The 23,708-nt window shown below is 47.8% G+C and overlaps 1 protein-coding gene across 5 annotated transcripts in view; it reads right to left on the reverse strand.

Moving 5' to 3' along the window:
* Nucleotides 1-23,708, reverse strand: part of LOC137322036 (tyrosine-protein kinase Fyn) — a 278,886-nt gene that overhangs the window by 63,873 nt on the left and 191,305 nt on the right. For all 5 annotated transcript variants that reach the window (XM_067985066.1, XM_067985062.1, XM_067985065.1 and 2 more), the window contains one exon: nucleotides 17,024-17,122. In XM_067985066.1, coding sequence (XP_067841167.1) covers nucleotides 17,024-17,122 — 99 coding nt within the window. The remainder of the gene's footprint in view (nucleotides 1-17,023; nucleotides 17,123-23,708) is intronic.

Consider the following 23,708-nt stretch of genomic DNA (forward strand, 5'->3'; position numbering starts at 1 on the left):
TATAATGTGACCGCAATTCCATTCACAACCTCCGGGCGCATGCTTCTACTTTTACTTCTTACTACCTTGCTTTCCTGTGGTGCCAGTGTGTGCTGTATGAACTCAAGCCCAGTCTAGCACTTATCCTAGGTTTATCTCAGTGGCAGGAGTACCAAGTTGCTGCTGTTGCATTGGCGCAGGAGCCTCGTGTGATTAAAGTGGCCCTGATCTCATGGGAGTCAAGTCCTGAGGTATAACAGTTGCAGGCTGCACTCCTTCTGCAGCTACACACGCAGCCTGGCCTCGCATCCTTTCGGACACCCAGCAAGTGCTTCCACTCTGGAAGAGAGCAGCATCATGCCTGACCATCCCTGCCATGCCACTAGTGCCGGGCACTGTCTCCACAGAGCTACTAATCGGCAGGAAAGCAGACCCGAGGGGATTCATTAAAACCCAGATGTCAGTGTGCCGGCCAAACGGGTGCACACACACCAAGAAAATACACACCAGGTGAGGCTTTTAGTGACGTGAATGTGAGAAAGACGGTGAGGAAAGGGACACTTCCAGGTGAAGGCAAAGAGCCCCAGTGCAGCCTCCTGGGCATCAATGGTAAACAATTCAAGCACTTGAACACAGTGAGAAGGAAAGTCAGTGGGCTAGTGGCTGACCATGCTCGGCATTGTGAATTCTTGGACGGTGTGGCTGACTCCTTCTGCCTGCCTTGGTAAGGACATTAGCTCTTTTTTTCCTGGCACTACACTGCCGTTCGTGGGATGGTCGAATTGGCACCGACCTCCCAGGCCACCTGCTGCGGTGCTGTTCTGTACCAAACAGAGCCCCCCCCCAACTTCTGCCCGGCTTCATGCAGAAAGACCTTTGCCGTTATTCAGTGAACCTGGGGACTTTCGGCCCTACCTACACCCGACAGACCTCCTTGGGCCAAGTTTCAGTTTTGCTTTCAAAATCGTTTTTTGCCGGTATCATCCCTTTAATCTGCTGCAGGCCTTTAAATCCTGCTGCAGTGCCCCAGCTCCCACCCCCGCCCTCCCCCAAAATGGTATCCATGCGGCCAAGAACTCGCTGTTGTCATTTAAATGAAGCTGACCCCAGAAAAAGCAGTGAGGGTCAGTTCTCATTGTGGAGAGGGGTGCGAATTGCGCCCCAATATACTTCTGCTTGGGATTCCACCTCAGCAGAAAATCTAGGAGCCGGTGTCGAGATTGGTTTAGTTTGCGTTGGTGGCAGCCTCTAAATACCAGGGGACTTAGCACAAGTCAGCAATAACATGAAAAATAAAAACAGTTCAAGCTGCGATACCGTCCTTGATTTATTGGGCCCCTCACTTTGCTCTGGACAAAACCAGTGCACTGAAATTCCTTGTCCTGGGTCATTAAGGCGGCCCAGGGCTCCCCAGTTGGCAACTGCCAGAAAAGCAGGAAGGAAATTTGAGAGCACTGGAAGTGTTCTGTGCCTGTCCATACCCACTGGAATTCCCTGTACACAACCCCCCCACCCCTCCTCACTTGACCAGGGCAACTTCCAGAAAACCAGGAGGGAAATTTGATGTCAGCTGCAGGCCTGGGGCCCCTGCATGACTTGTTGCTGGCTTCGAGGCTTAATGGCTGCTGCTGAATTAAGATATTGCCGGGACACTGCGGTCTTAAACAGAGAGTGTAAGGCAATTTATTTTTATTGGTTAGACAAATTTTGGATCAGCAAGGGAGTCAAAGGATATGGGGAGAGGGCGGGAAAGAGGAGTTGAGGTAAAAATCAGATCAGCCATGATCTCACTAAATGGCGGAGCAGGCTCGAGGGGCCGAATGGCCTATTCCTGCTCCTATCTCTTTTGGTCTTATGGTCTTATGTGTAATATGGACTGATAATTCAAAGGGAATTTTTATTTTGGATTCAAACAAAATTAATCAACATTACTTAAAAAAAGTTACTGGATAACAGCACAGGGAAGTAACAATTTAAGCTAAAAAAAAAATTGAATTATCAGATAACTGAATTAAGCAACTGTGAATTAAAACCAGACTTTAGTGTACTCTGTATAGATTTATTATATGAAACAATAGAGAGAGATGGAGGAGTGCTCCACAGTGAACAATCTGCCCACAAGATGGCTCCATGTACCAAAATGGAAAACAACACTACCTAATGCTTCATTGCGATACAACCCCAGAACATGTGTATTTTTGGAGGACCGTTGCTATGCTGTTCGTAAGGCTGTGAATCATACAAGAAAGCGTCAGGGAGAATGACGTTTTCAATGTAGGGGAATAACTTCTGCCCAGTTCTGCAACTTCAGCTGAGAGTCATGACAGGAGTGTGCTGGTTACTGACGAAATGAACAGACCCCGCGGGGAACTTTACTCGAGGCTCAATCACAATTCAGCAGGACGGGTGGAGCCGTCAACACGGGACAAATCCTAGGTAGGAGACTCTCGATCGCAAGCCGGGGGGGGCAGGGGCAGGGGCGCAGATTCTCAACTTCGCACCCGGGCCTGATGGAACCAGTCGCATGCCTGTTGTAGAACTCGCCCAATTATCGTTCCATTGAAACCAATTCCTAAGTGGTGAAGATGAAAATGACCCCCTGCATATACCTAAGGCATCATTTCACTACAGTAAGAGTAATGTCATTTCAAGCAGCAATCTGTATCTGTCACATAGACCTCAACGAAGATTCTTCATCTCTCAGGTCTTTTACCTGTCCTTTACCTTCTTCCTGTATTGTTCCTCCCTCTACTCTCTCTATTGGCGGCCTCGCTATGGGATTTGCAAGTGTTTCCTTCTCCAACTCTAGAGGTGGAGCTATTTTACCATCAATAGCTACAGCTTTAATTAAAAGGTTTCCACAGCCACTAGGTGTGCTGGGATAATCCAGTCTCCAAAGCATCCTCTTCCATTCCAGCAACAATAAAGCGAGAGAAGTGCCAGGAATTACCAGCACAATCCAAAGTTGCACAAGATTGCATTGGTGAGGTTGGAATCACTATTTCCTGCCAGAAGTAGGAGAGCTGGTGGGCCTGAGGATGGATTTACATGTGGATGTACTTCGACAGCTGTGGTGTAACCATGGCTCTTGCACTTAGCTCCAGACCAGTAAAACGGCTTGTGCTGGACTTGGAAGCTGCATCTCCCAGGTTTGTAAAAAGTTGCCTGAAAGGGCAACTAATGTACAGGTTTTAAGTGCGCCAATTCAGCAGAGAGGAGGGTCGCTGGTATTTAGTGAGCCAAATTCAGCTGGATTGACTTTATTTTTTAAAAAAACTGAGAGAAGGAGGAGTTTTAAATTTATATTGTTACACCTTGCCTAAAACATCAGCCAAACACAAGTCTCAGGACGTTTCCGGGTACAAACTGAAAATATGGGTTAGGCTCCTCCAAGGCTCAGGGGGTAAGTGTGTCTTGAGATGTGGGACTGAACGCAGACCAGGAAGGTTCCGGGTTTGATCCCGGGATGTAGGGAATTAACTGGTCTCAGCTGGGGCTACAGCTGGAGTTCCGAGATTAGTCTCAATGGCCTGAAGATAGTGGAAGAATTTTTTTTTAAAAACCGCTCTTCGTTGCTACTCGGCAACCTCTGATTGAAGGTGTTGCATGTGGAGATGTCAGGTGAGAGCAGGGTAGGTCTCAGCTGTGATATTCACCTGTGGTCGAAACGCCCGCTGACACTCACCGTGACAGTTTCAATTTTCCAATCCAAATGTATCAGTAAGTGACCATGGAGCTGCTGGATTGTTGTAAAAACCCAACTGGTTCACTAATGCCCTTTTACGGATGGAAAGCTGCTGTCCTCATCAGGTCTGGCCTATGTGTGACTCCAGTCCCACACCGACTTGGTTGACTCTTAGTGACCTAGCAAGCTATAGCGGTTCAAGAAGAAGGCCCGTCACCATCTCCTCAAGGGCAGCCTGGACAGTGGAGCCTACATCCCGAGAATGAACTTTTAAAAATTCCTGAATCTAGCGCGCTTTGGAAATTATGACCAATGCATTTGCAATTTCCTCAACTATTTCTTTTAATACTCTGAGGTGGAAACCATCAGGTCTTGGAGATTTGTCCATCTTAAGTCCTATTATTTTCTCCATTACCACTTAAAACAAACTTATATTAAATGTACTAAGTTGCTTCCCTTGACTTATTTTTAGATTCCCTTGTACGGCTGGTATTTTGTGCTCTTACTCCACTGTGAAAATGGATTTGAAGTACACAGTTAACAAGTCTGCCATTTCCTTATTGTCCATTACAGTCTTGCCTGCATCTGTCTTTAATGGGCCCACATTTCCATTTACCACTCTCCTTCTCTTAATATGTTTATAAAAGCTTTTGCTGTTAGTTTTGATATCTCTTGCAGGATTTTTTTCATTTTCCATTACTAGGTCTAGCAGTGCTTGCTCCCGTGTTGGGATCTTAAATATTGGCTCAGAAAGGAGTCTTGTACAAACTGTAAAATCCCCTTCTCCCTTTTCCCTCTCCCAGCCAGTTTATTTGTGGGTGGATGAAATCCCTGATTACGATTCTGTGTTTTTTACTCATTTCATGTATTTACCTACATATTTCTCCCTCCACTTCCTTTCCACTATTAGGTGGTCTGTGGTATACCCCCAATAATATGACTGATCCTATCCTTTATCTCAATCCATATGTATTCTGTTTCCATCTCTTTGTTAGCTATGTCCTTTCTTATTACAGCCATTATGTTGTTTCTGATTAACACAGCTACTCCTCCAGCCCTTCTTCCTCCCCTATGTTTTCTAAATACATTCTAGCCTGCAATATTTAACTGCCAAGCCTGTCTTGTTCTGCAACCATATTTCCGTTATTCCTATTACATGTTTCCTCACTGTAGATTTGTAGCCTCTGCTGCAGTCAGCTGCCTACAGAGTTTAAGAGCAAATTACATCAACGATAACTTGCGTTTATATAGAGCCTTTAACACAGGAAAGCATCTCAAGGTGCTTCGCTGAGACATAAGGAAAACACATGCCGATACCTAGGAGAATGAGCAGGGTAGAGGTGGGTTTTAGGAGGGTCTTAAAGGAGGAGAGGGGAGTCGAGAGGCAGAGGGCTGTAGTGAGGGAATTCCAGAGAGTGGAATCTAGACCATCAGTGTGGTTGGAGGAGGGGTAGAACAAGAGGCTGGAGTCAGAGGAACTGAGAGTTTGGGAGGTTATGGTCATATGAAGACTCTCCCCGGTGTTGACCTCATCAGAGTTGCCTAATAGGGAGGGGGCCCAACTCAAGGATCTTCATGCCAGCAATAGAATTGCCATTTTGTTTTTAAAAAGCAAAGACATTTATTGCGAGTTTATTACTTTCTTCCAAATCATTGGGACACTGTCGAGGTGTTCTGTTGCAGAAGAAAGGTTTAACTTGGCCAGGCGAAAATCTTCAAATTCATTCCAAATATTCACCCCAACGACCCAGATGTCTGAATAAAATGTCTGTAGAAATATGCATCACCAAACCACCATGTCCACCGCCATGAGGTCTTGTTCCAGGCGCATGCAGCAAACCAGCTTCTCGTTCCATGCAAAAGTAGTTGGAAAAGCACTTTGAATAAGTCTAACTTAAGTCCTTAATTGACATGCAGAGTTCTTGCACTATAGTCGCACTTCACCTGGTTTTGCAGTTGTCTATCTGCAGTTCCACAGGACATGTGTTGAAAGATAACAGGTTGCATGTTGTTCTTTTTCTATCTCCACAGATGAATTATGCAACTCCTCAGTTTTCCCTTTGCTGTTATTGTCGACAAACAGCAGGGGGAAAGATTGAGGGCGAGGTGACTGGGGCTTGGGGTTGTCACGGTTATTGCTGCACTTTTGGATTGGGACGGTGGATTACGTCTGCCTGCTTATGCGGAGTGATTACTTCTTGCCCATATGTTTTAAGAATGGCAGGGTTGCAATGAAGGTTTAGGCTATTGGGCACCTCTCGAAATCTCTCCTTCCTCAACTCAACTTATGGATTTTGGGCGTCTTAGGGAATGTGGTAAGTTCTTTTTGCTGATATCACCAAAAGGAGGTCTTAGCTGGAGAAAAGCCTTGCTTTGCAGTGATGAATTGGGATCCATTAATAATGATGCAGCAATTTGAACTGAATTAATGACGTCCAGACCACTTGTGTTTTAGTTAACATTTATCAAATTTACCTTTGTTAAGGTTAATGGAGGTTGTAGGGTCTGCCAATGGCCATCATAGAATCATAGAAGTTACAACATGGAAACAGGCCCTTCGGCCCAACATGTCCATGTCGCCCAGTTTATACCACTAAGCTAGTCCCAATTGCCTGCACTTGGCCCATATCCCTCGATACCCATCTTACCCATGTAACTGTCCAAATGCTTTTTAAAAGACAAAATTGTACCCGCCTCTACTACTGCCTCTGGCAGCTCGTTCCAGACACTCACCACCCTTTGAGTGAAAAAATTGCCCCTCTGGATCCTTTTGTATCTCTCCCCTCTCACCTTAAATCTGTGCCCCCTCGTTATAGACTCCCCTACCTTTGGGAAAAGATTTTGACTATCGACCTTATCTATGCCCCTCATTATTTTATAGACTTCTATAAGATCACCCCTTAACCTCCTACTCTCCAGGGAATAAAGTCCCAGTAAAATCATATTTTACAAAGAGAGAGGATGAAAGAAGAGTTTTGTTAAGGCAAGTCTCATTTTGAGATTTATTTGTGAATCTCAGCCTATTTGCCGCTGAAACACTCATCCTTGCCTCTGTCACCTCGAGACATGAATATTCTAATATTGTCCTGGCCAGCCTCCCATCATTCACCCTCCGTAAACATCAGTTCATCCAAAACCCTGGAGCCAGTATCCTATTCCGCACCAACTCCCGTTCGCCTGTCACACCCCTCATCGCTGATCTACACTGGCTCCCGCTCCACCTATGTCTCTAATTTAAAATGGTCATCTTTGTGTTTAAATCCCTCCATGGCCTGGCCCCTCTCTATCTCTATAACCTCCTCCAGAGCGACAATAGCCAATCCCCCCACCAAACTCTCAGGTCCTCTGACTCCAGCCTCTTGTTCAACCACCCCCCTACCCCCACACCCACCACCAGATTGGTGGCCTAGATCCCACTCTCTGGAATTTCCTCACTACAGCCCTCTGCCTCTCTACCTGTCTCCTCCTTTAAGACCCTCCTTAAAACCCACCTCCTTGACCAAGCTTGTGGTCACCCGTTCTCATTCTCCTAGTCTCGGCATGTGTTTTCCTTATGACTCAGCGCCTTGGGATGCTTTCCTGTGTAAAAGGCTCTATATAAATGCAAGTTGTCGTTGATGTAATTTGCTCTTAAACCGTATAAGTCGCTGACTGCAGCACAGGTTGCAAATCTGTAGAAACTCTCTGTGCAGCACCGGTGGCAGGAGACTGTCTCACCACCCTCTCCAAATAGAAGTGCTCTTTCGAACTGAGGGGTGTGGGCCAGTTGGGGGATTATAAAAGACTGCGCGATACTCGGCTTAAGTCTGCTTAACAGTTGCCAAGTGTGAACTAATGCCGGATGATCTGGCAGGTCGGTGGGAAGATTAAAGTGAGGAATCCTCATAATTAGGACCCCTTCTTCTGGAATACAATTATAAAGAATTGTAAATCAACATTAACATGGAGATTGTTTTGCTCAATCTAATTTTGCTAATTTAAAAATGTTTTTGTTTAAATAGTGAGTATTCAGAGCCGGTTGGTACTGGCTTGTGGGAACTCTTGCACCTGACTACATGAGTAATAGGTATTAATATCAGTAGAGACACAGTCAGTGACCCAGCATTGCTCCATCTTCATTCATGTGTGTCACCTTACTTCTTTTACAGTTTCAGGTTCAGTCACCCTTCTGAGCCAGTCCCTCCCAAAGGTGGTATCAAAGCTTTCACTGCTTAGATAAATTGTTCAACGAGGACATGGCAAGACAAAAACGATGTCAGAGGTAATCATAACTCTTTAGAACAGTTTACAAGAAGACATCAGTAAGGGCCCTGTCCTTACTGTGGTGATGTGAGGTAAGTTAAAGGCACTTTTACACTGACACTCATTTAGTTTGAATTCCAGGAAACCGATGTCTGAGTTAGCTCCCTGTGTCTAACGCTACTAAATGCTGCTCCCTCATCACACCATAAAAAACTGTAATTCACAATGCAAAAAGGCAAACTCTTCCACCAGACATCGAGAGGCGATGCTTGCAGCAGGTACACCATTAACTTATTGCCATCCGAATCGGCCAGCATCCTAAACTCAGCAGGAGTTGGGAGTGTGTTTTAAGACGGTGGCACATTTCAGGGTGGAGATGACATTGAGAAACTGACTGCAGCCCCTGATATATTAGTGTCTTGTACCAAAGCTCATCCCATTACCCTCTCTGCAATTCTTGGGGCAAATTCCACAAAGGACGTCTGTCTGAATGTGCTGCCAACAAGTTATATCTAGTTAGAGGTGGAAATTCCCATGAGATAGGCAAGAGCTTTAGTCAGTGACACACTGTCACAGAGGCTGTAGTCAGTGATGCAGATATAGAGCAACTGTTCCATCTGTCATGGGACCTTCAAGCCCTTAGTTAGATGCAGCTTAACTAGATGCTCTTGGAACTGAACTGGGCTGTTAACATTTAAATGTGTACACAGATGGCAACGTGATACCAGTTGACGCTCACTGCTGAATGTTAAATGTTTAAATGAAAACATAGGCATTAGACAGAGCTGCTGTTTTTAAAGGGACAGCGTCATCCTTATGTAATGTATTCCACTTTACAAAGTTTGTAAACACAAATGCGCAATATCACGGCTTTATTAATACATTTTCTCATCATCATTCGTTGAAAATTTATAAATTAAAATAACCAGGGATGATTAGATGGAACAAGCAGTAAGCACATTCCCTGAGATGTAATATTAAATCATTGCTGAAATGCCTAACTTTCATGGCACTTTAAAAAAAAATAACCTGGAGCTTGATGGTAATGTGCTGACTTTGCCAAGATTCAATATTTTTATGTGCTGGCACCTTCTCCTTTCCTATATGCAATATAACTAAATGACACGTGCAATACATGTATGAAGTCTGTGTAGTACAAGAGAAGCAACAGCTGCTTATTGAAAAAGCAGAAAACTATTTGGAAAGCAGAGCTGGATGGTGCACATCTGGAAAAGAAAGGCCAATATTTTGGGCGGGGTCCTTCATCAAAAATCCCAGTTCTACCTTTTGCGTTCAGATACTGACTGACCTGCGGTGTACGTCCGGCGTCTTCTGTTTTTAATCTCAGATTTTGTTTCTGTAGCAGTTTGCTGTTTTGTGACCCGACACATACATGACTTGAAACATTTTTATCCATGTTGGATGAATTAGTGGATATCTTTCCTTGCTGGCCACAGCACACACAGGGTGAAAGTTGGGTATCGGGGGGCTGACTTTTCAAGCTGCAGAGAATATACTTCATTCTGGGGATATTCTCCCCTCAGGACCAGGCCGACACGTGTAGTTCTGGAAGACCTTGGTATGTGAGGTTGGATTGCTGCCATTGTACGTGGATGGGGGCCTGCCTAACAAATCACTAAGTGTCTGAAGCAGATCAGTGAGCCAAGCCACTCTGCTCAATTCAAACATCCCAGGTGATAGACATCCTGGGGATATTATTAAAGTAATAGGATTGATTGACAGCTTTAACTGAGTCAGAGGAGGATCATCAGGTGAGGCAGCAGCTCACCTAGAATTCGGTGTGTGCGAGCAGAGAGTCGGTGTTGCAGCCCGAGCCCCAGGTGAGCAGGATGGAGCTGGGCGGTGGGGCTGTGCTCTACATCGTGGAGGTCCAATTCCACGAGAAGGGCTGCCTGGTGAGTGGCGGGCCTGCTCGGAGTCAGAGCCGGGGTGTGGGAGAGGGAAGAGAGACCTGGGCTGTGAGATTAGAGGGAGGAATGGAGGTTTACAATGTATATATGGGGAAGAACAAGTTGAAGAAGCTGGGAAAGTGATTATTGGCTTCCTCTCCTCCTATCTGTTCACTGGTTCCCCACTTACTCCTTTCTTTCTTAGAATGAAAGATAGCTTTGGTCAAGAAAATATTCTCGAGGAGCCCATTGCCATGGTAACATGCTGGCTTGGTTAGGCATGTATAGCTGTGCCTCACCCATCAAAAAGGTCACCAACCCCCATTGACCTGAGGTGAAGAAGTGGGCCTGGTCTGTAAGGAAGTCGAGGCCATGATTCTTTGTAGCCTAGAGCTGGACTGTGGTTTTAGATTTGGCCACTGGCACTCAACTCACCAGTCAGTTTGAAACCAGCAGAGATACTGGGTTAGTCAGTGGACTCTGTGGCAGTGGATCGTCATGTTAAGAAATAAAGGATGTGTGTTTCAAAGGTCATGTTTAGTGTTGAGGGTTAATGCAAGAGAAGTGCCTTTGTTGTTTTGATTTTGAGAAAGGTAAAAGTTTGTAATTACCGTGACTCTACTGTTTGTGTTTTTCTTTTACCAATTTTATAATGAATAAATTTGTTGAGTAGTTTATAGCTTGAGCTGCAGACTATTAAGAGTGGTGTTCTACTGACGAACGAAGATGAGATCAGATGGTGTCCACATGCTAGACATGGAATACAATGACAAGGGCTCCCTTATCGTCCCCTGGGTCTTGGTCATTTACCCAGTTATCGAGCACACTCTGATTTCTTGGGGGTGGTGGGGGGGGCGGAATATGAGTTCCACTTACAGGAGTGGGTCAACGGTTCTGATCCAGAGAAGAATATTTCGCATAAAAACCCCAAACGTGCAACAACCTGACACAGATACACAGCATCTAACGCATTACCTCCGAGACAAGTTTCTCCAGATTTCGATCCACAACATACTGTGTGATTTTAATTAACAGCATCTTCACTTAGCAATGCAGCAAAGATTGTGTTCCGAAACAAACATCTCCATAACTAGCAGCCGGTTTCTTTGATTTAGTAAAGTACCAAGGAAATATTTGTCAGGTTTATTTTGCTATCCGTTGCAAATATTTCAATTTGCATGTTACAAATTATTCAGTGCTGTCCTGGGAGTACAAACAGCGACCTAACAAGATGAAAGCTAATTTTTTTAAACATCCACTGAAGATTCCCGACAGGTGATGGAGAATTTCATGAAATTTCTTCCTAAGTGTGAAAACTCGACATTTCACAAGTGACTCCTCTCTTACCAGTGACAGAACTCCTGAAGCTCATTGGCTCTGAGATAGTTTGCTCTTGCAGAACAATGGTGAGCTTTGCTTTCATTATTCTTAAAATCCATTAAATAGGAACAGAAGGCGGCCATTCGGCCCATCGAGCCTGCTCTGCCATTTTTTAAATCCCAATTCCCGGCATCTTTTAATATCTTTACTTCCCAAGTATGTATCTCCCCTTTAAACAGTACAGTAGTGGTCGTGTCATCTTTTTACTTACAAGTGATTATCATACTGTTCGCAACCTTGGCGTCCTTCCCATATTGTCTCCATCACCAAGACCACCTACTTCCACCTCCGTAATATCGCCCGTTTCCACCCCTGCCTCGGCTCATTTGCTGCTGAAACCCTCAAACATGCCTTTGTTACCTCTAGACTTGACTACTCCTATGCTCTCCTGGCCGGCGTCCCACCCTGCACCCTCTGTAAACTTGAGCTCATCCAAAACTGTGCTGCCCATATCCTAACTCGCACCAAGTCCCGTTCACCCATCACCTCTGTGCTCGCTGACCACCTCTCTCTCCTCCTTCAAGACGCTCCTTAAAACCTACCTTTTTGACCAAGCTTTTGGTCACCTGTCCTAATATCTCCTTAAGTGGCTCGGTGTCAGATTTTGTTTGATAATTGCTCCTGTGAAGCACCTTGGGATGTTTTACTACGTTAAAGGTGCTATATAAATGCAAGTAGTAGTTGTTGTTGTTATTATAGTATTAGGGTCTTTTCAAGTCACTGGACCGCACTCAAGAGCGGCAACCCTGGAGGGCTAAATTCTCCCCTTCGAAGCACAGTGATACTGAGGCCAATTGTGTAGTGCCCTTACTATTGTCCCAAATAAGGCCAGCTGAAGCAGCATAGATCAGGGATCAAACCCAGACAACTGTTATGTCAAGAAGTTATCATGTACACTTTCAAATACTAGTATCAATAATGGTGGCCATGAAACTACCGGATTGTCGTAAAAACCCAGCTGGTTCACTAATGTCCTTTAGGGAAGGAAACCTGCCGTCCTTACCTGGTCTGGCCGATATGTGACTCCAGACCCACAGCAAAGTTGATTCTTAATTGCCCTCTGAAATGGCCTAGCAAGCCACTCAGTAGTACAACCTCGCTAAAAAAAGTCACAATAAGAATAAAACTGGATGGACCACCCGGCACCGGACACGACAAAGGCAAACCAAGCCCAGTCGACCCTGCAAAGTCCCCCTCACTAACATCTGGGGACTTGTGCCAAAATTGGGAGAGCTGTTCCACAGACTAGTCAAGCAACAGCCTGACATAGCCATACTCACAGAATCATACCTTTCAGCCAACGTCCCAGACTCTTCCATCACCATCCCTGGGTATGTCCTGTCCCACCGGCAGGACAGACCCACCAGAGGTGGCGGTACAGTGATATACAGTCAGGAGGGAGTGGCCCTGGGAGTCCTCAACATTGCAAGGGCACAGAATGTACTCTGGGTGGGGGACTTCAATGTCCATCAACAAGAGTGGCTCCTTAGCACCACTACTGACCAAGCTGGCCGAGTACTGAAGGACATAGCTGCCAGACTGGGCCTGCGGCAGGTGGTGAGCAAACCAACACGAGGGAAAAACTTAGTTGACCTCGTCCTCACCAATCTACCTGTCGCAAATGCATCTGTCTGTTAGCGTGGATTTTGGACTGTTGAATTAAAGGCAACGATGAAGTGACTAATGGGTACATGACAGTGGTATTTACCCTAAAACCACATTGAAATGCGCTTTGTGTAGATTAGACTAACCTTAATTAAAGGCTTAAATATAACGCTTGACTACTAATAAAATGGACACTCAATTAAACAAAATGGATTCTATTAACAAAGGGACACTATTAAATAAAATGGATTCTGTGACTGTGGGAAAGACAGTTAAAAGTGTTGAGTTTGTACATTCCAGAACTGGCTTACAGTCTGGGAATACAAAGGACATTTCATAACGAACTGATACACTTTTAACTGTCTTTCCCACAGTCACAGAATCCATTTTATTTAATAGTGTCCCTTTGTTAATAGAATCCATTTTGTTTAATTAAGTGTCCATTTTATTAGTAGTCAAGCGTTATATTTAAGCCTTTAATTAAGGTTAGTCTAATCTACACAAAGCACATTTCAATGTGGTTTTAGGGTAAATACCACTGTCATGTACCCATTAGTCACTTCATCGTTGCCTTTAATTCAACAGTCCAAAATCCACGCTAACATGTCCATGACAGTATTGGTAGGAGTGACCACCGCACAGTCCTTGTGGAGATGAAGTCCCGTCTTCGCACTGAGGACACCATCCAACGTGTTGTGTGGTACTACCACTGTGCTAAATGGGATAGATTCAGAACAGATCTAGGAGCTCAAAACTGGGCATCCATGAGGCGCTGTGGGCCATCAGCAGCAGCAGAATTGTGTTCCAGCACAATCTGTAACCTTATGGCCCGGCATATTCCTCATTCTACCATTACCAACAAGCCAGGGGATCAACCCTGGTTCAATGAGGAGTGTAGAAGAGCATGTCAGGAGCAGCACCAGGTGTACCTAAAAATGAGGTGCCAACCTGGTGAAGCTACAACTCAGGACTACATGCATGCTAAACAGCGGAAGCAACATGCCATAGACAGAGCTAAGCGATTCCACAACCAACGGATCAGATCAAAGCTCTGCAGTCCTGCCACATCCAGTCGTGAATGGTGATGGACAATTAAACAACGAATGGGAGGAGGAGGCTCTGTAAACATCCCCATCCTCAATGATGGCGGAGTCCAGCACGTGTGTACAAAAGACAAGGCTGAAGCGTTTGCAACCATCTTCAGCCAGAAGTGCCGAGTGGATGATCCATCTCGGCCTCCTCCCGATATCCCCACCATCACAGAAGCCAGTCTTCAGACAATTTGATTCACTCCATGTGATATCAAGAAACGGCTGAGTGCACTGGATACAGCAAAGGCTATGGGCCCCGACAACATCCCAGCTGCAGTGCTGAAGACTTGTGCTCCAGAACTAGCTGCGCCTCTAGTCAAGCTGTTCCAGTACAGCTACAACACTGGCACCTACCCGACAATGCGGAAAATTGCCCAGGTATGTCCTGTCCACAAAAAGCAGGACAAATCTAATCCGGCCAATTACCGCTCCATCGTCTACTCTCAATCATCAGTAAAGTGATGGAAGGTGTCGTCGACAGTGCTATCAAGCGGCACTTACTCACCAATAACCTGCTCACCGATGCTCAGTTTGGGTTCCGCCAGGACCACTCGGCTCCAGACCACATTACAGCCTTGGTCCAAACATGGACAAAAGAGCTGCATTCCAGAGGTGAGATGAGAGTGACTGCCCTTGACATCAAGGCAGCATTTAACTGAGTGTGGCACCAAGGAGCCCCAGTAAAATTGAAGTCAATGGGAATCGGGGGAAAACTCTCCAGTGGCTGGAGTCATACCTAGCACAAAGGAAGATGGTAGTGGTTGTTAGAGACCAATCATCTCAGCCCCAGGACGTTGCTGCAGGAGTTCCTCAGGGCAGTGTCCTAGGCCCAACCATCTTCAGCTGCTTCATCAATGACCTTCCCTCCATCATAAGGTCAGAAATGGGGATGTGCGCTGATGATTGCACAGTGTTCAGTTCCATTCGCAACCCCTCAGATAATGAAGCAGTCCGAGCCCGCATGCAGCAAGACCTGGACAACATCCAGGCTTGGGCTGATAAGTGGCAAGTAACATTCGCGCCTGGCAAGTGCCAGGCAATGACCATCACCAACAAGGGAGAGTCTAACCACCTCCCCTTGACATTCAATGGCATTACCATCATTGAATCCCCCACCATCAACATCCTGGGGGTCACCATTGACCAGAAACTAAACTGGACCAGCCATATAAATACTGTGGCTACAAGAGCAGGTCAAAGGCTGGCTATTCTGCGGTGAGTGACTCACCTCCTGACTCCCCAAAGCCTTTCCACCATCTGCAAGGCACAACTCAGGAGTGTGATGGAATACTCTCCACTTGCCTGGATGAGCCTGAAGCTCGACACCATCTAGGACAAAGCAGCCCGCTTGATTGGCACCTCATCCACCACCCTAAATATTCACTCCCTTCACCACCGGTGCACAGTGGCTGCAGTGTGTACCATCCACAGGATGCACTGCAGCAACTCGCCAAGGCTTCTTCGACAGCACCTCCCAAACCCGCGACCTCTACCACCTGGAAGGACAAGAGCAGCAGGCACATGGGAACATCACCACTTGCATGTTCCCCTCCAAGTCACACACCATCCCGACTTGGAAATATATCGCCGTTCCTTCATCGTCGCTGGGTCAAAATCCTGGAACTCTCTTCCTAACGGCACTGTGGGAGAACCGTCACCACACGGACTGCAGTGGTTCAAGAAGGCGGCTCACCACCACCTTCTCAAGGGCAATTAGGGATGGGCAATAAATGCTGGCCTCGCCAGCGACGCCCACATCCCATGAATGAATGAAAAAAAAAGAGTAAGGGCCAGTGATGTGGAATAATGCTGTATGACTAGGTAATGAATATATAGTATATATATATATATAGATATGAACAAATCATTTATCAATAGATCAGGCCCATTTATGCACCATTTGAGTTGGGCCTTTGCAGAGTAACCCAAATGTATAAAGCTCAGTAAGTGCATTAAATTTGACGCAATCAGCTAATGGAAAAGAGAGAACGTTATCTTGAACAGCAGCTTTCTGCAGGATTTCAATAGTTCCAGCAGGGTGCTTTAGAAGACAGCCCTTTGGGAACTCATTGCCGTCTGTGTCAGACACCTCTGATGTTTAGATCAAAACACTACTCTGCGACTGGAACACTGACTATCTTTAGAAGTTGTGAATCTTGCTCCCAGCAAAAAACTGAATGAGCTTCTGCCTATCCAGAGAGCGCCATTATTTTCAATTAATTAACTACTGAAGGGAGGAGTGAGAACAGAAGGTTTTTTTTTTAACCTTGAGGATGCTTCCAATATTGAGTGGAATGTTATGGATGTCACCGGTTAGATTTTATTAGCTTTGAATTGTTTCAGTCAGATAAGACAGAAATAATACAGCCACCGTTGGCGATATCAGTGTTCTTATTACAGGCCTCTGATACTTCAAATGAGGCATTAAATGTTAAAAATAAGTTAAACAAGACAAGGGACGGAAAAGTGTCTGGTGAACCTGTTAAATCTTTGGCCGCTAATACTGTTAAGAGTAATTTCTGGCTTTGGACACTTCCACGATTCTATCTCGGGGGAAAGAGCGAGGGAATGGGACAGAATGGACTGCTCTTACAAAGAGCTGGCATAGGCTCGATGGGCCGAATGGCCTCCTTCTGGGCTGTTCAGTATAAGTGGTGGCATTCAAGTACATTCAGGGGAAGGGCTAATGAAAACAGAAGCCTTTTTTTAAAAAAACACTTATAAATGAAAGTGCTGGGAAGGTTCAATATAAATGAACGTTTTGCCTTCGGTTAAGTCAATTCAGCTCCATTGATATTAGGGTTGCCAACTCTGATTGGACGTATTCCTGGAGGTTTTATCACATGACCTCCCACCTCCAAGCGTCCCGCCCAGTCAAACAGCCATTTTCCCCCCACCGTCTCCAATATTTTTATAACTAAGAAACAAGAGAGTTCAAACAAAATGAAGAAAGCCCACAAATTGTTTTTTAAAAGCCCCTATGATGTTTCTCCATGGTTTGCTCGCAGCAGTGTCCTGGAGATTAATCTTTAATTCCAGGAGACTCCAGGCCAATCCTGGAGGGTTGGCAACCCTAATTAATGTGCCCTTGTGTAGACACGACCTTCATGCCAAATCAAATTAAAACTTACTCCTCTGCCTGGATGGAGTCGACAGGGGCCACGTAATTACTGGGAATGTATCCTGTTCCTCCAGACTGCAAGGACCGGGCTTCCCACCAGTCTCCCTCTCTGCAAAGAGAAAAACGTCATAACATAAAACATTCTGTAAGGAACAGAACAGAGATGCAGCTGACACGAAGGATTCAGCATGGTGATTATAAATTGTAACAATGGGGCCGCTGACACTTCTTTATTGAAATATGCAATTTGACCTGAAACGTGACAACATAACACTTTCACAGTGACCGCAGTAAAACTCAAACCTGTCTCTCTTTACCTTGTATCTATTCTAAATTACTCAATGAATCCCGGTAAGCTTTTCTTGTAAAAGGTGTCTGAGGCTCGCTGAATATTTTTAGAGGCACTAAATTTAGGATCATAATGACAAGGTGGTGTCTTCGGAGACCTGAATTATCTGTGTTTAGTTAAGGGACAAAAGCAAGAATCACACCAAAACCTGACAGGAAAATCTGTACTAAGGCCTAGTTAGTATGCTCAGTAGGCAACTCAGTGTGGAAAAAATGGAATGACGACCAGCAGGGGCAAGGTAAGTGCGTCACCCAGCCCGATCTTGCTGTCCTGTAAGCAGCACCTTGTATGTTGGCATCTTGGCACAATCGATGTCTCAGTGTTAAATATGATGCCAGTATGGATATTGTGAAGCTCCAACCTTCTCACACATAGTTGTCTATGCATTGACACCCCTCTGCTGGATACTCCATGATCATCACCAGCATTCTTCCCATTGAAACCACCACTGCCTGCCCTCTACCTTGTGGCACATGTTAATGTTATAAATTGGAGCGACACTATCTTTCTGCTTTTATTCCATTGGCAACGATGAGTCTTCAGAGATAGGGAATGATGCTGTGTGGTGTGTTACTGGGTCTTCAGTGTTATAAGGAGGTGTAAGAGAGTACAGGTATGGGGGTCTGGGTGTATCATTGAACATGTACACTCAATACTTCTTTTTACGAGAATGTGCCCGTCATCAGAACACTTCTGACATTTCTTGCCAAAGCGTTTATTTTTCCCTTTGCGATTGAAGAGAGAGAGTAGAATCCTGCAAGTGGATTATTTAAAATGTGCAAAGGGAGGGCTCATCACTGACTGATTCAACTACTGCCCATTGTAAAAGCAAGACCCATGTTTAGCAGCTCCAAGAAAGTCTAGTACATGAAATTAGAAAAGGATAATTATAACAGGAGAAAATTGTGTACCTTCTGTAAAATATAATAACATTCGCTTTATTATTAATAATGTCAAACCTTTGCCCTGATTAACATAGCAGCTTCCACATCAGCTTTAGAAAAGTAAGGTGTGCTTTCCAAGATGCTCCACTTAGTTTCACTACACTGGGCAGTCCAGACAGGCCAAATACTACGGCCTCGATTTTAATAGGGAGGCGGGAGTGGTGTGTGCCAGTTCTGGGGTGTGGTGATCTTAATGGCAGAGGGGGTGCAGAGGCTGGAGGCAATCGGGGGGGGGGGTGTGGAGGAGGGAGGAGTTTGGAAGAGGTGCAGAAGCTGGAGGCGATGTTGGGGGGCAGAGGAGGGAGGTGTTTGGAAGGGTGCAGAGGCTGGAGGCAATGTTGGGGGGCAGAGGAGGGAGGCGTTTGGAAGGGTGCAGAGGCTGGAGGCGATCAGGGAGGGGGTGCAGAAATGATTGTGGGGGTGGTGCAGAGGTGGGTGCGGGACGAGGTGATCGGTGGTGGGGGAGGAGGAGATCGGGAGGAATTCCAACACCATCCGATCCGGGAGGGGCGGTGGCTGAGGCTAGGGAGTTCCACGCACCCCTTGTGGAACCTGGGCGGAGAGCACTCCTGCTCCTCCTGGCCCACAAGGAGTCCTGACGGAAGCAATTTTTTTTACAACTTACCTTGGCCTCTTCTGGCCAGTTGACACCTCCCGCTGTGGTTCTGCTGCGGAAAGTGCGGGACTCCCCCTAACGTTTAGTGAAGTTTACGTCACATGGCCGATGAAGTCATCGGGCCGCAACTTTTGAATGTTACATAGGCCCCCCACCTGCCTGTACTTGGAGCCGGGTGGGAATAGAGTGACCTCAGGCCGGTAAGCCGACTCGGCTTAATTTTAACCCCTCCCTCGCACCATTGTTGCTGGGCGAGGGGGGGGTTAAAATTGCAACATCCCACAGCACCTCAGCAATCTTCCAAAGATTTTTACAGTTGAGAAAAAACCCTAGTATGTTCCTGACTCATTGACAGCTCGGCGAACTGTCCAGAATTACTGCATCAGTTTCTTTACTCAAACAAAAGTGGATGTGTGGGGTAGATCTGTGAAGTTCAAAAGAGAAAAAAAAAAATTGCCAATTGCTTATAAAAATGCCGCTCGAGGCTGTTCGTCACCACGGAGTGCCAGAGCCATGTCTCGGCTACTCAAAGTGGGCGGAGAAGGCATTTTGAACAGAGCACTTATATTGTGTGGGTGGAATCAGCACTCGTTAACTTCTTGGCAACCTGCACTTATAACATATACAGCACCCACTCTGAAAACACGCAGCAGTGGGGGAATGTGGTACCCGATCTAAAAAGGGCAGAAGAGCGACACAAAATCAAACATTAATGTTGCCTGTTTCTGCGGTTTATTTCAGGAACTGTCAATTAAGAAACCAATATACTTTATTTGGGCCAGTTAGTTACACCATTTGGGTTTCCTAAGACAGAGACAGAATATGGATCAATCAGATTGCATTTTAGTCTTTTGGCTTTTACAAATCCACTTTAAAAAAAACACCACAACCATTTCTTTGCCACATTCATAGAAAAGAGTTTTTTTTCCAGATCACAAAACTGGCATTTGTCTTTTTTTTTATTCGTTCACGGGATGTGGGTGTCGCTGGCAAGGCCGGCATTTATTGCCCATCCCTAATTGCCCTCGAGAATGATGAAAAATACAATAATCTACCTAGTTAGAACTCGGAGCTGTGACAACACGGGGCAGCAACATATTGCAATACATGTATTTAATCTTTTTTTATATAAAAGAAACACTGCTCCTTTTCCCTTTTATTGTTTTAACTAACCCCTACCTTTACTTCAGTCTTTTCCCCATTAATTTTATTCCTCTATTCATCTCTCTCTTTCTCTAACTTCTTTTCTGCATGATTATCCTCATCTATTTCTCCCTTCAATATTAGCTGACCCTGATTGGAGCCCCCCTTCCTAATTTAAATAAGTCATCATTTCCACATTTAACCTATTTAAATTTAGCCCATCCTTGCGGAATAGCTCCCATCTGTCCCAGAACTGGTGCCAATCCCTCTTTGTCACCTCACACATTCATTTCCCTAATCCTCCTGTCCTTCCCTTTTCCAGTACGTGGGTGAGGAAGCAATGTAGAGATCACCACGTGTGGAGTCCTGCTCCTAAACTCGCTTCTTAATCTCCTAAATGAATCTGGGAGGACTTTGGGCTTTTCTTTACCTACATCATTGGCTCCCACGTGGACCATGATAACCAGATACTCTCACCCACCCTTGCAAACTCTTTCCAATCTATTCAATATGTCCCTGGCCCCAGTACCTGAGGAGCAACAAAGCATCCGGGACAGTCAGTCAGGACTGCAAAAGATTGCGTCCGTCCCTCTAACTATTGAATCCCCTATCACTAGTGCATTTCTAGCTGTGCTGCTAATCTTGCTCCCCTACTTGAGCCATCTCTTTGTTTGTTGGTGCTATTGATATTCATTTGATGGCACTGCCCAGAATTCCCATTTTCCCCACCGGAAGCTGGAGCTTCAAATCTGTCTTGACAGAATAAGTTGCTCTGGGTGCCCCTGTTCAAACCTTCCCTTCCTGCCTTTCTCCACCCTTCAGGAAAGCTGGGATAATCACCCAGCTTTCCTTCTCCGCTGTCTGTTCCTTATCCCTTATCGGCATGAGTGTCCTCTCAAACTCACGCTCGAAAAACTGCTCTCCCTTCCCAATCTGCCTTGTTGTCACCATCTCCTTTCTCAAATTGAGATTTTGAGTTTGAGCAATGTGAGTTGGTGACATTTCTCACAGACCGGAGGGCTTCTGACATGGCACAGATTGGAAGTTTCTGTAAAGATTATTTGCCTAGTACTCAACTATAATCTCTAAATTATGTAGCCTATGGGCTGAAAACAGTCTTGTGATTCCCAAGGCAGAAGTTGTTCTTTAGTCATGGGAGCTGAAAGAGTAGGCTGATGCTAATAGAGTGAAAAGGGATGGAGAGAGAAAGGGGGGGGGCGGGAGAGGTGGAAAGGGGGGCGCGAGAGGTGGAAAGGGGGGCGCGAGAGGTTGAAGGGGGGGGCGCGAGAGGTGGAAAGGGGGGGCGCGAGAGGTGGAAAGGGGGGGGCGCGAGAGGTGGAAAGGGGGGGCGCGAGAGGTGGAAAGGGGGGGGCGCGAGAGGTGGAAAGGGGGGCGCGAGAGGTGGAAAGGGGGGGGCGCGAGAGGTGGAAAGGGGGGCGAGAGGTGGAAAGGGGGGGCGCGAGGTGGAAAGGGGGGGCGCGAGGTGGAAAGGGGGGGCGCGAGGTGGAAAGGGGGGGCGCGAGGTGGAAAGGGGGGGCGCGAGAGGTGGACGGGGGGGGCGCGAGAGGTGGAAAGGGGGGCGCGAGAGGTGGAAAGGGGGGGGCGCGAGAGGTGGAAAGTGGGGGGCGCGAGAGGTGGAAAGTGGGGGCGCGAGAGGTGGAAAGGGGGGGCACGAGAGGTGGAAAGGGGGGGGCGCGAGAGGTGGAAAGGGGGGGGCGCGAGAGGTGGAAAGTGGGGGCGCGAGAGGTGGAAAGGGGGGGCACGAGAGGTGGAAAGGGGGGGGCGCGAGAGGTGGAAAGTGGGGGCGCGAGAGGTGGAAAGGGGGGGCACGAGAGGTGGAAAGGGGGGGGCGCGAGAGGTGGAAAGTGGGGGCGCGAGAGGTGGAAAGGGGGGGCGCGAGAGGTGGAAAGGGGGGGGCGCGAGAGGTGGAAAGTGGGGGCGCGAGAGGTGGAAAGGGGGGGCGCGAGGTGGAAAGGGGGGGCGCGAGGTGGAAAGGGGGGGCGCGAGGTGGAAAGGGGGGGCGCGAGAGGTGGAAAGGGGGGGCGCGAGAGGTGGACGGGGGGGGCGCGAGAGGTGGAAAGTGGGGGCGCGAGAGGTGGAAAGGGGGGGCGCGAGAGGTGGAAAGGGGGGGCGCGAGAGGTGGAAAGTGGGGGCGCGAGAGGTGGAAAGGGGGGGCGCGAGGTGGAAAGGGGGGGCGCGAGGTGGAAAGGGGGGGCGCGAGGTGGAAAGGGGGGGCGCGAGGTGGAAAGGGGGGGCGCGAGGTGGAAAGGGGGGCGAGAGGTGGAAGGGGGGCGAGAGGTGGAGGGGGGGCGAGAGGTGGAAAGGGGGGCGCGAGAGGTGGAAAGGGGGGGCGCAAGAGGTGGAAGGGGGGCGAGAGGTGGAAAGGGGGGGCGCGAGAGGTGGAAAGGGGGGGCGCGAGAGGTGGAAAGGGGGGGCGCGAGAGGTGGAAAGGGGGGGCGCGAGAGGTGGAAAGGGGGGGCGCGAGAGGTGGAAAGGGGGGGCGCGAGAGGTGGGGGAAAGGGGGGGCGCGAGAGGTGGAAAGGGGGGGGCGCGAGAGGTGGAAAGGGGGGGCGCGAGAGGTGGAAAGGGGGGCGAGAGGTGGGGGAAAGGGGGCGCGAGAGGTGGGAAGGGGGGGCGCGAGAGGTGGAAAGGGGGGGCGCGAGAGGTGGAAAGGGGGGGCGCGAGAGGTGGAAAGGGGGGCGAGAGGTGGGGGAAAGGGGGCGCGAGAGGTGGGAAGGGGGGGCGCGAGAGGTGGAAAGGGGGGGCGCGAGAGGTGGAAAGGGGGGCGAGAGGTGGAAGGGGGGCGAGAGGTGGGGGAAAGGGGGGGCGCGAGAGGTGGAAAGGGGGGGGCGCGAGAGGTGGAAAGGGGGGGGCGCGAGAGGTGGAAAGGGGGGGGCGCGAGAGGTGGAAAGGGGGGGGCGCGAGAGGTGGAAAGGGGGGGGGCGCGAGAGTTGGGGGAAAGGGGGGGCGCGAGAGGTGGAAAGGGGGGCGAGAGGTGGAAGGGGGGCGAGAGGTGGGGGAAAGGGGGGGCGCGAGAGGTGGAAAGGGGGGGGCGCGAGAGGTGGAAAGGGGGGGGGCGCGAGAGGTGGAAAGGGGGGGGCGCGAGAGGTGGAAAGGGGGGGGGCGCGAGAGTTGGGGGAAAGGGGGGGCGCGAGAGGTGTGAAGGGGGGCGAGAGGTGGGGGAAAGGGGGGGGGCGAGAGGGGGCCAAGAGGGGGAAAGAGGGGGGCGAGAGGGGGAAAAAAGAGTTGTGAGAGAGAAAAAGGGGCGAGAGAGAGATGCGAGAAAAAAGAGCTGCGAGAAAGGAGAGGTGCGAGAGAGGGAATGGAGAGAGAGAAAAAGGTGAGAGAGAGCATGAGAGAAAGGCAAGAGAGAAGAAGAAACGAGAGATTGTGTGTCTGCACGCACACGGGTAAACAATCAGGTTGCTACAAAGAGAGATCAGGAAGGAAAGGTTAGCTGGCAGAGGATGAAAGTATTTTAAACAGGTGTCCGGAGTGATTTCCTTCCCCCGGTTTCCCAATTTACTCATGATGCGTGGAGGATAATGAATAATCATTATTTCTTATTTAATTTTCAGCCCACATCATAGTGCAGCTTTTCTTGTTTTTGCTCTGTGCTTCAGAAATTAATCAGTGCTTTTGA

The sequence above is a fragment of the Heptranchias perlo genome, chromosome 5 (assembly GCF_035084215.1).
Source record: "Heptranchias perlo isolate sHepPer1 chromosome 5, sHepPer1.hap1, whole genome shotgun sequence".
Classification (NCBI taxonomy): Eukaryota; Metazoa; Chordata; class Chondrichthyes; order Hexanchiformes; family Hexanchidae; genus Heptranchias; species Heptranchias perlo.